The sequence below is a fragment of the Aphelocoma coerulescens genome, chromosome 13, assembly GCF_041296385.1.
Source record: "Aphelocoma coerulescens isolate FSJ_1873_10779 chromosome 13, UR_Acoe_1.0, whole genome shotgun sequence".
NCBI classification, from domain to species: Eukaryota; Metazoa; Chordata; class Aves; order Passeriformes; family Corvidae; genus Aphelocoma; species Aphelocoma coerulescens.
This window is the reverse complement of record NC_091027.1, coordinates 11,272,561-11,290,164: the sequence shown is the minus strand read 5'-3', so window position 1 is coordinate 11,290,164 and position 17,604 is coordinate 11,272,561. Positions and strand designations below refer to the sequence as shown.

Here is a 17,604-nt window from a genome sequence, read left to right as displayed (position 1 = left end):
CTGAGCTGCACCAATCACAGCATCAAAAGAGACTATAAGAACTGCTCCGGGGCGCAACCCTCCCGCATCTTCCTGAGGAACCTGAGTCCAGGGGCGTGGTCTGTGCGACGCACAGTTTGTTTTTCTGGGTTGTCGAGTGGGACTTGAGCTTACCTCGAGTCTCTGCTCCTGGTTTTCTTTTTAATAAATGAGCAGACTTTTATTCTACCCAAAAAAGTCCAAGCCTCGTTTATAACACTGTAAAATTGCTCACCACATGCTGACCAATGCCAGACCCTTTCCAGGTAACTCCCCCAGTTTATCTACTGGGCATAACATTCCACGGTATGGAATATCCCTTTGGCCTGTTTGGGTCATCTGTCCCAGCTGTGCTCCTTCAGTGTTTCTTTTCTATACCTCCTCACTAGCAGACCATGAGACACCAAAAATATTCCTTGACTTAGGATACGACAACTTAGAAAAAACAAAACATTGGTATACTATCAACATTATTCTCATTCTGAATCCAAAACACAGCATTGTACCAAATACTGAGAAGAAATCAACTCCACCTCAGCTGAAACCAAGACAGGCGGTTTTAGGGACTGCAGGAAAGTTCCAGATGATCAGAGGTAGGAAAGGGGATCACACCCTTTGGCTTCTCAAGTTCATTTCTCTCTAGGGCCAACAGAGCTCCTTGCCCCCTTGTTCCAGTCTTCTTCCACATCTTCTTCCTCTTTGCTTCCTATCCCCTATTCATCATCCAGTTAGAAAAAAGTCCAAGCCAGAGGACTGCCCCTTCCTCCTGCTTCTCTGGAGCTTTGTTATCCTGCTCCTGAGGACCAGGAGTCCCACCAGGACCAAACAAGGGTCAGGCTGCACGTGCCAATGCACACCCTTTACCTTGACCCAGCAGCCCCTGGCCAGCTGGGAGCCATCTCAGGTTCACTGTACAAGCCAACAGTGTTGGGAATCTAATTTATCTACACTTTCAGCCAACTCCAAAACTGATTAATAACTTGCCAGCATATTTTAGTGCTTACTGTATTTTCTCCATGAAGGGAAACAGCACAAATAGTTCTTGTGTCAGATCAAGTTCATAGTTAGATAACAGAGGCAAACTTTGGAAAACAGCCCTTTGTGCTCAATCTCAGCATTATCAGTAATTAAAATGAGTAACAGAGAGGATAGGTGAAGTAAGTCTGGACCTAATCAGAAACTGGTAGCCAGCAGGTGGTTTTGTGGCCAACAATTCAGGCTTTCCCTACAGTTCTACTTTGGTGATAATCCTACCTTTTATGAGTGCAAAAACGGTTCACAAAACATGTGCTATGGCCACTTCAGATTTTGAGACAAGAAGGAATTAGTGTCCATATTGGCAGAACAGCCTGTAAAAATATTGCCAAAGTTCACACCCATCTTTGAGAAGCCAGTACAACTTCTCTGGAGAGATGACACCAGATTATACTCCATTTGTGTTTCACCTCCTGCCCTGTAGCTGCCTTGGTATGACTCAGTTGTTCAGCAGCACAATGATTTCTCCATGGCAATGCTTTTCCACATTGCTTTTAGATGATGCATGTATCATACCCTGATTCTGTAGCCAGTCTGACCTCTGGAATATTCTCCGAAAGCTGATGATTAGGAGACAGTTATTGGCACTGTTTCTGGTAAGAGTTTTCTGTTTAACACACACCATTTTCCCACCAATATGAAATCTATTCTCTAAATATTGTGTGTGTTTATGCTGCTGTGGGATGGTTTAGTGGGAATCATTTCTTCGCTTGTGATGGTTCTCCTTTCACCAGCACAGTTACCAGCTTTTCAGAGTCTATAAATCTATGAATATGAATGTGAACATGAAAGGTTGAGGAGCAGAAGGGACAACCTCAGTCACTCTTTCCTGCAATGTTTATTATCATGTCATCCCTTCTAGAAATCTGTCAATCTGTTTGGAACATTAGGTAGAAGAACAAATAGCGGTTACGCACTTTTATCTTTCCAGTCTAAACTACTGTAAGAGCAGCCAGAAGCTGATTTCTGTGGAGGAATGGAAGTATATCTTGTATTATTTCTACATGCTCTTCTAGGAGCCAAACATTTTAATCTGTGGATCTCTTGTGTTTCTTTGGCTGTGGCCTGACAACAGGATGTTCCATAAGTTTAGTGTTAAAGGCTTTATCAGGAGCTTTTTCAGTTAGGATCAAAAGATCCTTTCAAGATGGCTTTTTAAACTCGTAGTTATGCTTTTCTTGCAGAATTCTAGGACAAGAATATAAAAACAGTATTTAAAAACTTACTTAAGCAGTATTTCCAACAAAAACAGATCTGCTCATGAATTATGTGTTGAGAAACTGATAATTCGATGTGCACAAGGTCTTCTCTGCTTCTGGGCCTCTCAAGCAGGTAGCTATGGAAAACCAGATGACTCTTCTCACGTCATTGAATGCTTTGTCCAATTTTGCTGGAAAATTGTAACCTTTTAATGAGTGAGTGTTACCCTCTCAGAAGCCCTTGCCAGTCATCCGAAAGTAGATTTCAGCCATTTATAAGCACTTTGGTTTTTTTCAGTAGATAGAGTTTTTCCACTTAGGTTAAGGGACAAGGTTTTCACCTGATGCCAGGACAGCTAATTCCAGCCATTAATACCTGCCATGCTTTCACTGCTGGGCTGTCAATTAAACCCATGCCTTTTCCAGCCATGTGTTCTACGCTGAATTTCCCCAAACAGTGAGGGTGAGAGAGGAAGGGTAAAGAATCCAAACTGATTAAGTGGTGTTAGGGTCTGTGTTTGTCTAAGAAAGTGTATGTTGCAGATATTTTTTACTCAGCCTTGAACTGCAGTTCATGTTAGAAAATCCCACTGAACAAAGGATAGCATATTACTGAGTGGGATGTAAAAACTACACAGCTTTTTAGATCTCCATCTCTCTGATTATGTGATGCAAAAGTAAGAATGGAACCACACAAAGATCTGTATTACAGAAGGAATGCTCCTATTTCCTGTGATGAGTTTTTGATATCATGTAAGAAAATGACATCTCTTATCCACAAAGGTATTTTCCCCTTACTTGATGTCAGAAGGAAGGAAACCCCCAACCTGTCCCCAATAAGGCATCCCACAGTGCCTATGATAACTCACACTATGGTCTTGTGCCTTTTCCTATATGAGAAAACTTTCCCTTTCATCTAATATTCAAGGTGTATGTGGGTATATATAGGCAGCGTATGGTGCATAAATCAAACACAGCTTTCCTTGAACCCAAAATGCTGTTGCTCTGTATCTTCTTGGTGAGTTGCTGCTTACCTGGCTCAATGGGAGGTGCAATAGAAGAATTTCAAGCAAACCTCAAGGCTGTAGTGGCTCTAGCAAACAAAGAGGTGGGTCGTTATCTCTTTTTCTTCATTTCCTACAGTTCTTTTGATGGAAATAGAAAATGAAGTCCGGGCTAGTTTCAGCTCTAGTTGGCATGTCCTGTGTTTTGTTTGTTAAAGTTGAGATGCTCGAGGCACTGCGTGTCAAGCTTTCCTCAGAAGCTGGTGCTGTAATTGTTTCCCCAAAGGAAGTTCAGAAATAGAAAACCTGATGAAGATGATACGTAGTTAGAGATGTTTAACAATGTGGCAGTCACTTAGAGGAGAAATACCTTCTAACAGTATATTCTTTTTAAAAATTTTAGATCTTTCTTCCAGTACCCAAGGGGAAATTTCAGGTAAGGCTTTCAAACTTCTTTATTCTGCTGTTGTTAATTATTTGAAAAATGATGGTGCTTTGTAGCAGATCTTGAGGGAAAGAGACTACTAAAAAGACTGAATCTCACTAAAAAGGAATACATATGCTAATGGTTCATGGGCATTTCTGTCAAATTCAGTGAACTTACTTGTATGGAAAGCTATGAAAATAAATAACCAATTCTGTGGCCATGGTCTCTGGGAATTGGTTATACTCCTACTGAAGGCAATCTCAGGAGTTCTTGCAGAGAGATTACTACTGAAGCTGTTCTCAACATTACTGCGTGAGGTGCAGACCCTGAACATCACCTGCTGTCATTTAGAACCAAAGGTGGTGAATGGGGTTAGTACTTGAAGCACTAAAATGTTCTCACTTTTTGGCAAACAAACAAGTTGAGTGTTATAAAGCACCATAAAGTTTGTGTTTGAAGGAAGCTATTTGTTGGCACAAGAAGTTATTGCCCACAACCGTGTTGATCAGTGGTTTCAGTTTGTGGTCTGCAGATTTTTCAGGTTCTGTGAACTGAAAAAGGTTCATGAAAAATAATTAAGAACAGCCAGCCTGTTGTTTTAGAGGAAAAAATGTTTAGAGCTTGCAGCTTTAAAGAAGGTTAAGATGTAGACAGAGGGGTACAGTGCTCCTGTCGTGTGTGGGAGATACAGCCGGGAGAGGGATTTGGCAGATCTGACATCCTCGGGCTACTCAGTCTGGTTTTGATAAAACTGCAACCCCAATGGATTTTAGTCTGCTTTTACAATTCTTTTCTCTATTTTCCTTTATAACAATTTTTAAAATGTGTTTCTTTTCTCTCCTGCTGTAGATTTTTAATCAAACCCCAGAAAACATAGGAAAGTACCTCTTTCTGTATTTGTACAGAAATAGAGTAGACAATAGGTAATTTCTGTTTCTGCTATGCATGCAAATACTTACTGAATTTACTGAAAGATAAAAGTCAACTAATTTGGCAGAATATAATTTTGCTGTTACTTGATTTTTTTTTAGTGCAGTCATGTTCCCTGTCAACTTGAAAGAACCATAGAAGGACTGAAACTTTCCTTTAAGAATAATCCAGCAAGAGCCCATATTTCTCTGATGGAGAAAAACATGGATCACATAACATCAACTTTAAAGAAAACACATACAGTAAGTTTCTCATGAATTATTTTTAGTCATAGAATCATGGAATGGTTTGGGTTGTAAGGGACCTTAAAGCTCATCTAGTTCCAAGTCCCCTGGCTGGGTTAGGGACACCCTAGGTAAAAATATGAAATTATGTTAATGTACCACTCACTTTTTTTCAAAACATGAAATTAATCATGTCAGCATCCTGGCTGAGTAAAGTCAACAGCAAAATTTTGATGCCATCTCTGCATAGCCTTAGTTTCACAGTGTTGAGCATTACGGCTGCTGCTCAGCAGTGGTTTTACAGGAAATACCTGAATTCACAGAGTCTGGATGGGAGTTAGAGTTTCCTAAAAGATGCATCACCTGTAGACAAATTCTGGAACTTGTCGTTATCCAGGACACTAATAAGAAAAGGCCCTAAGCCACATCTCAGTAAGCAAAGTCAACCAGGAAGAAGTATTCCTGATACTCAAATGTCTTCTCTCTGTTCATTCATGCAGATCTGTCTTTCCTTCTGATTAAACATCCCCTTGAACAACCACCGACAGCTTCTCAGCAATATGTTCGTCTTATTTCCTCCATTATTTTGACTATTACCTGTTGCTATTATCATTATTGCAGCAACCCGAGAACACCAGATCCTGTCCAATGAGAGACCTGCCCCAACAGACAGCCCTGAAGCACTTCATGAGTTACTTCCAGAAGGTGCACGAGAACTGCTGGGAGTCCTGATGACAGGTGTTGGCACCCCAAATACTTGGAGACAACTAGACCCAACACTAGAGTTGGTTCTGATGGAAGACAGAGCACCAGGAAGAGACACCACAATGTTAACATGAATGTTTCATGTATGAATTATCAGATATTTATGCCTTATTGCAAGTATTAATGTATTTATTTAATTTATAGAGACCTTTTATATTTGTGGACAGTCCTAGTATTCAAAGTGATAATGAGTAAAAGAACTTAAAAGTATTAATTATATTGTGGAGGTTGTGCACTATAATAACTAGAGTATAGGTCAAGGCTATATAAGTGAAATAAAAAAATGTACAGATTAAGCATCAGATCCATTGATGTGCTCTTCTGCAGGCACTTACAAAATTGTCGAATACTTATCATCTGAAAGCAGGAATAAAAAGGAGAGAAGGCTGTCTTTTCAATATGTGCATAATTAAGTTTGAGAACAATTGTTTCCCTGTAATTCTACAACATAATTTCAGTACAGTATACCTGCATGATATACATTCTTTATTTAATTAATATATTCAGTGTGCAAGCAGATCATATTTATTTTAATATTACTCCAAATTTATTTTCAACCCATGGTATCTTCAAATTTTGTAGTAGAGTCAGGAATTAGTGTTGTTGGCTCAGTGACAAGCCAAAACAAAACCCTGAGCAGGTCTCTGGGTTATTGCCATAGAAATATAATGATAATTATCAAACAGAAACAGTGGTGGTAGCAAAGGTTGTCTAATTTAGGCTGGATTTATTTGTTTGGTTTTTCTTCTCAGATTGCCTAAAGCTGTATTTTTATGAAGTGAAGAATGGGTTTACGAGTCACTTTTCCTAAATAAAAATGCAACATTTTTCTAGAACTTGAAGTGTCAGAGGAAAACAACACTCTTGCTAGTGTATGGAAACATACCCTGTATTCCAAATGAAATGCAGTGGCTTCATTTAGCTGGCTTTTGGGGCACAAAGCTGTTTGAGGACCTGCCCAGATAGACATTGTGTAACTTTTTAAGTGAAAAATACTTGGCATAGATCTATTTTTGGGAAGTCATAGCCCATCTCTACTGAAATAAACAATAGGATTAAGTAATTGAGTTATGTCCAAGGAACCATCCGGTTTGTGATGACTGTAGCAGATAGACAAGATTTTACAAGAAATGAAAGGGTGCACAGCAAAGAGATTCCCATCTTGGTGACTGAGAAAAGCGAGGATGAATCCAGACACTGGTATTAGTAGTGTGACAGTGGCTAATCCAGTCAGTCTTAAAACTAATAAATCTTATCCAGAGCAAGCAAAGAGAGCAGTAAAGAGGAAACCTGGAGAATGCTGTCTCACAAGGCCATGCCCACGCTGTTAGTCACTGCCGGAGGTTTAGCAAGAGTAAAACAATGACCTTTGTATGAGCAAACATGAGAAGGCACCTCTCCAAACAGGACCCTTCTGACACAGCTCCCAAGGAATCAAAAATGCATCCAGAGAAACAAAATAAGCCAGGAAACCTGTCTCACACAGAGGAGATATTTAAGTACATAAACATCAGCTCTCACAAGTAACTGTAAACGATGCACAGCTGCTAAAATTGAGGCAAGGCTGGGAAGCATCACTTTTTTCCAGTATTTTATGTTTCATTCCAGCTTTCTGCATAAAACTGAAAAGTAGGAGCAAAGGCAGCATTTTATCACAAAGTTTGCAGAAACTCTATAATCTTAATCAAAACAAACCCCTTTCAACCAACCATAGCTGAGTGATTGTAATATTAACGCAGGTCATGCTAAGAACTCACCTTTCCTTCCGAAACATGCTAAAACCTGCTATAAGTGTAAACTATAATGTGCTGTACCTGCTCTGGGGACAATACTGCTCACCCACACCAAGCTAAACCTCACAAGACAAGCACAGACAAATGCTACTAAGTGCTGCAATGACCAGACTGGAGCTTAGTTAACTCATTAAGCAGAAGACATCTCTAATTACAATTATGCAACTTTGCATAAGCTCAGCTCATACCTAAAGTGCATTCTTTCGCTATTCCATCTCATTACCTTGTGGTGGGTCCATCTGCACAGCAAAATCTCTTTTCTTTCTATTTTGTTCTTCTGGAAGTGTTTTACTTCCTGCATTAGCAGAGGTTAACAGAGTTTGGAGCACATGTAGTTCTTGTTTTATGCTCTGTGCTCTTCAGGAATAGCAGTGCTAGGATTGTAAGAGAATTTAGAATCCTTGGGAACATTCTAAAATAGCCACTCTAAATAGAGTGGCAGAAATGGATTTTTAGTGTGCTGCCAACATGGTGCATTATCCATTTACCACACTGCCAACCTATTGACAAGTCATTTCAAAAGAGAAAAGAAAGGTGCTCTTTCAAACCAGTTATCCAGGCACATGAAAAAGGTTTTTAGGACCCCTGGCAGGGAAAGGCTGCACACAAAAAAGCAGAGGAAGTTGCAAGACTGGCTGTACAACTTTAAAATTCACATGCAATATACACAATGCTGTTTACCCTGAGTGAAGAGGAAAAGCCTTTTAAGACTTTCATTTTCAGGATGTATAGACAAAAAACCCACCCAAACTGAGGCAGAGCCTGCTCTCAGGAAGGTCTTGCTGAGTGCAGGGGGCAACTGGCACTAAGGCAGGCTCCTGCTGCAGGGTGTGATGCTGTGGGAACTGAAACCCAGTGCATCACTGCCACCATAAAAATCAGAAAACAAAGAAACAAAACATTAGGGACAAATATACTGAGTGGTTTAGGCTGAAAAAATCATAATCACGAGTTTCTGAGCTCCTACAAGTTTCATTTCCTGGTGAGGGAAGCAAAAGGATTTTAGAAAACAGAAGAGATGCTAAAGCTGCCGGAAGGAAGTCCTGAGACCCGAAGCGATAAGCATCCCACTACTGTTCCTTTGCCTTGGCACTTCAGGGAGATACATGACAGTGGATTAGGGCTTTTTTAAAACATATCACTATTCTGGCTACCATTCCACTGGCATTTCCCATGGTGCTTAAAAGCTTTCTAATACAGTCTGGGCCAGCCAGCAATTGTGCCTTTGCTCCAGCCCAGGGCAGGGGGTGAGCAGCAGATGACATCCACATTTTGTCTGAGTCTTGAGCAACAGTTCCCTCCTTTGTCTTTTGTCTTCTGCCTTTATTTTTCTCTATAGGAAGCATCTCATTTTGTGCAACAGCTCAGTCACGCTGGTCTTAAAGTGGGATCTGACAGAGTCCCACAGATGGCAATGTCCAGTGGTAAAAGGGACCTGTGAAAAAATGGCCAGATATTGCACATATTGTTTCCAGAAAGCAGTCACTCCCACAGACTGCCACAAAACTGTAAATAAAATTCCTCCCAGCAGCCTGTTTCCCAGGAAAAGGTTTTATTTCATGTAATTTAGATCAAAACCAGTCTTCACTAAATTTCACAATTTCTCTGGCTTGGAACTGGCCTTTGAAGAATCACCAGGGCAGTTTTGGGGCAGAGATGCTCCAGGAGCAGCACTATGGAGCAGCACTACTTTGGGATGCAAGAACAAGTACAGGCATTTCTCTTTGCTGTCCATTGTAGGAAGCAGGAATTCTGCTCAGTGCTGAGAGCATCCAGACATACACATGTACCTTGCTGTACCAGCCACCCTCACAAAGGGCACGTACTGCTGCAAGGCAGCAAAAGCTAAAGAATAATTCGTTAAATATGGTGAATAGGACTCCCTCCTAGTGACCTGCTTTTTGCACTCACCTCACTCCTCTCCATTACTGTCTGTTACAAGTGAGAGTATCACTAACTCCTGGAGTTTCTACAACTCCAGGAGACTGGATGAGTTTGAGGATCAGAAAATTTGTTTGGGATAAGAGAAAACTCCATTTCAAATGGATTGCTTTAAGCTAAGTTCCCAGCACAAAATATTGAAACATAACCATGTGGGAAAGGAGAGCATCTCTCCTGGAGTTGTTCCCTGGTTTCCAGAAATTTCCGTTTTCTTGAGTCTGGCAGGCTAGGGGGGCACAAGATACTGCACCATAGCAGTGCTGCATTTTCTACTCACACCAGTAAAGAAACCTTATCTGACCATTGTAACTTCACATGTATCTACATGAAAGAGCAAAACCAGCTCCTGCAGAGCTGTAGCTCAGTTTTTACAAAGCATTCGTCCATCAACCTAGTGCAGGCATAAACCTGCAGGAACCATCACAATTTCTTGATGCAAAGAAGCCCTTGCCAGGGATGATCCCAGCTGGCATCAGCAGCACCTTGCACTTGCCTTTAGGAAAACTTGGTTTTCACACTCAACATCATCTGATTGTTTTCTTAAATAATATTCCTAAAGTGGCTCAAATATGAACACTTATCACACCCTGACTCCCACTGAAATGCCTTTTTCATTAGTATCAAAAGTCATGAATTGACTGATTAATTAGATTATTTATTCACTTCCACCCTCCTGATCATTCCAAATTGAAATAGAGACACTTTGGATAAATCCAGCAGTGTGGATTTCCACTTGCTATCTGACACTCCAGTCTCCAGAGTTTTTTCTGAAATATTTTCTTTGCTTATTCCTATTCCTATTCCTATTCCTATTCCTATTCCTATTCCTATTCCTATTCCTATTCCTATTCCTACCAATTCTATTAGTGTTTGTGTGCCTTCACTCCGCTCATGCTCCCAGATCAGACAAATTCCAGAACTATAGGTACCAGAGATGTACACTATTGAGGTCAGGACCCATTGCTTACATTGCCCTATTTTTTTCTTACATCCTCCTTCAGCTTCTTAACCCTTGCATTCATGTTAAAAACAAAACCCCAAACCATCTGTACAAAAACGAACCTGTTGGAAGATGGGACTATGATTTGTGTAGGGGCACTGAGCCAGTTTAGAGAGAAAAACAGGCACTTGAGCAGTTCTGTTACCTCAAGCAAAATAGGGGAAAAAGTGAAGGAAAAGAGGAAAAGGAAAAATCCCTGCCTTGAAAAGTACAGTGATTTTGGAATATGTCACAAGAAGGGAGAGTGGTAAAACAGCAAGCAGTGAAGGACCAATCTTGTTCCTTTGGAGCTGGGAAAAGCTGAAAGACCAGATCATGCTACTGCTATATTTAACAAAAATACCCACGAATTCTTCGGAACAGGGAATTATCTCCTACAGACTAAGTTTATCAAGGGAAAAAGAACAGTCATACAGGTCGTACAAAGTTCTGGGACAGTGCTGGGATTCTGCAGAAGTGTCTGCAAATACCAAATGCAAGAGAGGGAGGAAAAGAAAAAGCCTGAGACAAAATCTGTTGGTGGTTATGCCGGCCAGGAATGGAATTGGAGACAGATGTGCTCTCTGTGCTAAGCAGCCCTGGTGCAAGGAGGTCTGAGGTGGGGGGACACAGCAGTGTCCAGCAGCCCCATGGACAATCCTTTGCAGTGGGAATGGGAAACACCATGCTACAGTGGATGGGCCAACTGTTGGCCAAGGAAAAGGTGAAAAAAGTGGGGTTTTCCAACAAACCTTGAGTTAAAACTGAGTTGCCTGCAGAGATTTCTAATGGTGGGGTTGAACCTCAGCCTGGCTGGCAGGTACAGCCCAGGTACCAGCCAAAGGGGAGAGGAGGCCTTGCCTGAAAACCCAGTGTGAATTTGAAGGAGACCAAAGGAAGGGAGCTGTGGAACACCAAAACCACAATGAGCCAAGAGTGGGGCTTAATCTTTTCAGTTTTATGGCTTACAAATTCAGCCCAAGGGCAACTGGTTGTGCCAGGCAGATTCTTTGCCTTTTCATCTCCCAGACATGCACTTATGCAGAGTCCACAGAATCACGGAGTTCTTTGAAATTGAAGGAGTCTTAAAGACCATCTAGTTCCAAACCCCATGCCATGAGCAGGGGCACCTTCCACTAGACCAGCTTGCTCAGACCCCCACCCAACCTTGGTCTTGCACTTCCAGGAATGAGGCTTTTCCAGATAACCTGTGCCAGTGTTTTACCTCCTTATTGTAAAAGTTTCTTCCTTATTACTTGCCACATTCCTACAAGAATATGATCCTCAGAGCTGTGTGATGACAAAGTTCTACAGATAAGTGTGAAGTGTGGAAAAAACCCTCATCTTGTTAGAGATGACAAACGGATACAGCAAAGCAGGCAGCAGCCAGCTTTCAGGTTAGCTTGAGCTAAGCCACATAACCACTACTGACTTTTGACTTCCCCAATTCAAACTATTGAGATCTTGAGGTGCTTACTCTGAAATGCTGTGACATCAGACCCCATGAGCGAAGCCAGTGGATCTGCTCCTGCCTGGCAGACATGGGGCTGCACTGCAGCCACCATCAAGGCGGCCTTCAGTTCTGTAAAATAACATCATGCTTTTTAAACGGAAGTAAAAAAGGAGTTTTTCCAGCTTCCGGGAAAGAGGAAAACACAAGTCACTGGCTGATTTGGCCAGGTAAGACACCACAATGCCTTCAATGAATGAAGACCTTAGACCTGACGCTTGCAAACCCTTGTCAGCTCCTGGCCAGAGAATGGGCCAGTAAGGGGCCACTATCCTGACACTAAATCAACTCTGGGGCACCAATTGTGCCCATGGGGTCCAGGCTGATGCGCTCAAGACACCCTGCTTCCCTTCTTCCCACCCAAAAAGGGCCACTTTGCTGTGCCTATCCCCAGTGCCACCCTGATGCTCCAGGGCAGTGGCTTCTCCTGCTGTAAATTAATTAAATCTTACAGAATACCTGCATTTTGTCAAAAATTTGCCACAAATATTGCACAAGTGCTGTAATTTTTCCTTTCTAGGCAATGGGCCACATATTTTCCATGGGGTTCTGTTGGTGTTTTTTTCTTATACCAGTCTTTTTCCTATTGTCTAGCAGATGATCACACTCTGTGAACAAAGAAGCTTTGATTTCTAGAGCAGTGCTGTGCAGATGGCATCTGCTTGGTCATGCTTTGGGTCATTCTATGCTTTACTAATTTTCAACTTGAAAAGCCACTCCTTTTATATTTACTACCTACTTTCCATGGAAAAGCTGATTGGGTAAGGAGGCTGGCCCAAGGTTAAACATCAAATTTACTGGAACCTTTCTCTTCCAGAAAGTCTCAAAGAATGGCTTTTTTTTTTTTTTTTTTTTTTTTTTTTTTTTTTTACCAGTTTTAAAATTCAACCTAAACAGTTATTTCCTTGTAGAGACCATAAAATGGTAGAGGACTGGTCCAGAACCACTTACAGGTTCTCTGAGCACATCAGGAGGATGAAGACCCATCTCTACCTTCTCTTGCTGGCTGCAGGGATCTCTGCTGCTCCCCAGATGAGCAGCATGGCTGAATTACTGACACTACTACAGCAAATGTGTGAGGTGATGACAAAGGACATTCAGGTAAATTCAATTTCCATTTTTCTAATGTAAAATATAATATACTGAATCTTCTTGTTCTTGAATATTTAAATTTTTTTGAAAGTAAAACAATCTATGTTTTTATCTATTATATTTTTATCAGTGTTAATGAAGAAGATATTTGAAAGGCTGAATTAATGTGTTATTTTTCAGAATCTGAGGATTGAAACTCCCAACAATATAGATGTAAGTAAAAGATTTTTAAATAAAAGTAACTTTTTTGGTTAATTTCTTCACTAGAAATGGAGGTAGTTCTTAAATTGTTGTCTTCTAAAATATTCTATTTGTATTTAAGAGCAAACAATTACTTTAAGTGTAGCTATATATAAGATATAAAATTAATTATAAGATCTAAAGTGTCATTAGATATAAAACATTATTAAAATAAATCAAATGATGAGTCAAAAAAGATGCTGTAATATAAAAGGACAGCAACTATGCTTGTTCTATGTTTTTGTAAATCTCCTGCAGAACACACACACGTGATTTTCTGAATCAGTTTTTTGAATGAGATACAGCTAAAAAGGAAAGAACGCATTCATTCACACTTCCTGCTTGTATGTCTGAAAAATCCTTCTGTTTAGTCTACTTCATAAGTCCACTTCTAGAAATGGCTTTTTATACCCTTACCATAAATTAGGGAATTAAATAGTTGTATTACCTCATCTTCTCTTAAGGATGGTGTTAATGCCCAGTGAACAGGACACTGTGACCGGGTGTCCATGAACAGGGTCTGTCTTAAAGATCAAACTCCCCTTTATGGATTTCCCACTTTCTTTTGCATCTCAAATAAATTTCTCCTTTCCCGTCTCAGATTTTCTGTCTCAGATAACTTTAAATGACTACCTTATCATGCAGACACTGTTAATGAGGCTTTTTCCTTTGCTGTGCATCTACTAGAATCTTGGTTTCCACAGTCCACAGTCCAGCACAGAGCTCTTCTGCTAATAGTGTGTCCAGTTGGCTCTTTGTGGGAATGTAATCTGAGTCATTGATTTATTGAAGGAGCAGAATAATTCCCATTTTTGCCCTAAACTAGTTAAGGGAGGGTGGGGGTTTCCATCCCATTCCATCCCAATCCAGCCCATTCCTTGCAAATTAGATGTAAAGTTCCCAGATCTCTGGATCCTGTCTGGAGGAGCTCTCTTCCTAGGCTGGGGCTTGGGCTGCCTTTAGCTCTGAGGTTCTGATCCAGAATCAGCAGTTCCCAGTGGTGGCAGCTCACTTACCCCTTCCCTGATGGGGTTCCTGGTGGTGCTGCCACAACCCACAGTGTCAGTGCCCAGCTCTCCTTTGGGGGGAAGAGCTGCTTCCCTCTCACCTGTTCTTTGGGTCCAGAGGTGACAGAGACTTCCTTGGTGTCTCTGTGCTTGCTGTTTGTCAGTGGCAGAAGCATGTGGCTTCCAAGGGAAGGCTGTGGAGAAAATGGTCTCATTCATCGTGCAGCATCCAGGAACAATTAACAGGGTGCAATTCTGACCTTCAGCAGCTGCCTGCATTTCCTCCAATCTTCAGTGATTAGGTTTTTCTTCATTTTTCATCACTTTCTTCTCCCATAACACTTAAATCTATTCCTGATGCTGATGGTCTTGTCCTCTCCTCCTTCCCTTCTTTGTGAGTTTAGCTGATCTCTTTCAAAACAATCCTACCCTGGAGAGTGTTACCATCATCACTCTTTGCTTGGCTTCCATCCCACATCCCTTCTCCCCCTTCTGGTGGCCTTGTCCAGACCACAAGGTCTCGGAGAGCAAAGCCAGTGACTGCTTTGTGGCAGAGGACCAGCATGGCCACCCTTAGGACGGGACAAGGGCTGGGAAATGAGAGGGTGACCGCTGTCCCCATCTCTCCTGGAACACAGGTGTCAGATGTCACATGGGTTAATGTTTGGACTAGCTTCAAGTTCATCTGTTTTCTTTCTCTTTTGTTGGAGAGACAGGAGCAGATGTAAGAAATCAAACTGGTCTTCACATGGCTGCAGAAGAGGCAGGGCTGAGTCTTTAGACAATGACATATTTCATCTGGACATTACAAGGCACGCCAGCAGATACTGTCCTTTGCCAGGTTTCTGTCTGCAAATAAATGTGTACAGCAGATAAGCACACTCGCCTAAGTTTTTTGCAAACTCAAGCCCAAAAGTCAATAAGAATGAATTTGCCACCCAGGCAGCTGGGCAAAACTCACAATGTTTTTTAATAAGCTCATTATAGCTTGTGGTTATGAATTCTTGTATCTCAATTTTTCTATTTCTTCCATCTTAGGATGTGAATTGTATCAGCACAATCTTTGAAGGAACAGAACAGCTGAAAAATAATCCAGCTATAAAAAAATTCAGTGTCTTTTTCCAAAAATTTGAAAGACTGAAGCAATGGCTCATGCCAAGCCTGGAAAAAGAGGTAGGAATTTGTTCGCTGTCTACCAGAGATCATGCAGCAGAGATGTAACAAAATAAGATCTATAATTCACAAATGAGTCTTTACATCTACAAAAGAGAGTAATTTCTGTACTGGCTTGTTTTTAGTATGTGGAAGAATAAATCCTGGCATTATTTCATGTTTATATCCTTCCCTTGTTCTAATATTCAGCTTGGTCCACCTCTAAAATAAGGATTCACATGTATGATTAGCAAATTAAAGAAAATTTGGATCATTTATAAAATTATTTTGAGATTTAAAAGCTCTAAATAATGATTAAATATTAAGCAATTTCATTTTCTTGACTTATTTTTCAGGGGAAATGTGATACAGAAAGAAGGAGCACAACAATATTTATAAAAAAGCTGATGACATTCATCCAGAAAATATTAAAAAACACAAGAGTGGAGAGTTAGAAGTTTCTAAAATTGCTGTAAATTTATATCAGCAGTAAAAGCTTTCCTTGTTTAAGAAGTGTTCCTCCTTTGTGTTAAAATCTGGCAGGACACACCTTCAGTTTCAGTGGTACTGTGCTGGTTCGTGTTTGGCATCTCAAAGTATTTGGTGGCAAAATGGTGTCTGTATTTTGAGACAAAAATTTAAATGCTTGATAAACCAAATCATGCAGGGGATTACAGAAGGACCTGACTAGGCATCAAATCTCTGTGTTTCTCATGCAGAGTTAACTTCTGAGTCACAGGGAGACTGAATAGGGGTGGGTGTGAGCAGAAGCAGCTGGCTCACAGCACACATCTCATCTGACCGTTGACCATCACCTGCCTCCAGGTCTTGCTGTGCCATCAACACCGAGTGACAGATGATACAGGATGTGAATATATCCCCTTTGCCTTTCTTTGAAACCAGACTGGGACAGTGGAGGGGGGGGACAGCAATATGGGTTGGGGATCTTTGAAGGTTTAAGGTCAGATTTCTACTGGAAAGTTTTACTGCTCTCACATAACCAACTTATTCCACAAGCACTGAGAGACACATGCTGGGATTTTACTCTACCTGCAGCTTTGGTAGATCAGTGTAAATTTGACAACTAAAGATTTGTAAGGATTGGAACATATAGCACTTAGAGAATTAATGGGTTTTTTATAATGTTAATGGGTAGGGATGTTTAGATCAGTACAAATTTATTTCTATTGTGTCAATTAAATTATGTTATATTTTATAGACATAAGTGTTTTGGAGAAAATATTTATTCTGTATTTTAACTACTTTTAATAAAGTAATTGTTTGTCTCTGCCTTTGTCCCTCCCCCCCCCCCCCCCCCCCCCCCCCCCCCCAAATTTCTTTCAAGCTATTCCCACACTTCAGGAAATCTAGTTACCAGTCAGGGGAATTAGATCCTTGAGATGAGTGAGCAAATGTATTGCTGAAAGCTATTTCTAATGATGCATGAATTAAAAACCAGAGAGTCCATTAAGGTACCCACCTCTGTAACAGAGCTGAACTCACACATTCTCTCTAGCTCCCTGGATGATGTTTGCATTTTTTTTCTATAAATATCCCATCATAAGTTTATTTCTTAAAAAAAAAAAAATATATATATATATATATATATAGGAGAAAGAAATGAGAACAAAATTGAGAAGAGATTTTTGGTCAGAGAGAGAGGTGGGTTCTTCCAGTGTCTTTCTGATCATAGGAGAAGCTTCTTCCAAAACCTACCAATTCTGACATGGTGAAAAAAGAAGCTGAGCAGTAGAGTGAGGCACTTGTCACAGTGTTGCCAAGAGTTTGGTTTAATGCGCTCCAAACTCTTGAGTCGGACATGTCCTGATACAACGTCAGCGTCCCTGCTCCTTTTTCGGGGGCATCCTCGGGAACACTGGGGGAAGGACAGGTGAGAATCCTGTGATGGCAGAACAAATATGCAGAAACAAAACATTGTCTTGCCACATCAATGCTGATTTTCCCAGTGTTTTCTAGTGTTATCCAACTTTCATGAAGGAAAAGTACAGTCTTTCACAGTATTGCTCCACAAGATGGGCAAAGCAGGAACAATTGCCGGTGAAACAAGGGTTAATCAGCAAAATTATTACTTATAAGTTGTTTGTGCAGACGTTGATTTGTCAGACGCTTTACTCTGCTGCAGCTCAATCCCCAAAGCAGAGAAGCCTTCGCACAGGCGTAGGAGGAGGCGGTGGGCGGCTGACGGCAGGTGGCAACAGGAGATCAGAAATGCTCGATGCATCTCCCGGGAGAGCTTTTGGGCAGGGGAAATCCTGGACAGGGCTTTC

The 17,604-nt window shown here is 41.0% G+C and overlaps 1 protein-coding gene across 1 annotated transcript; it reads left to right on the top strand.

The window, feature by feature from the left end:
- Positions 1 to 12,315: 12,315 nt before the first annotated feature.
- Positions 12,316 to 15,771, top strand: LOC138118351 (interleukin-5-like). Its single transcript, XM_069029289.1, has 4 exons — positions 12,316 to 12,926; positions 13,098 to 13,130; positions 15,203 to 15,337; positions 15,673 to 15,771. The coding sequence occupies exons 1-4, from the start codon at positions 12,747 to 12,749 to the stop codon at positions 15,769 to 15,771; spliced, it is 447 nt and encodes a 148-aa protein (XP_068885390.1). The 5' UTR covers positions 12,316 to 12,746.
- The last annotated feature ends 1,833 nt before the right edge of the window (positions 15,772 to 17,604 follow it).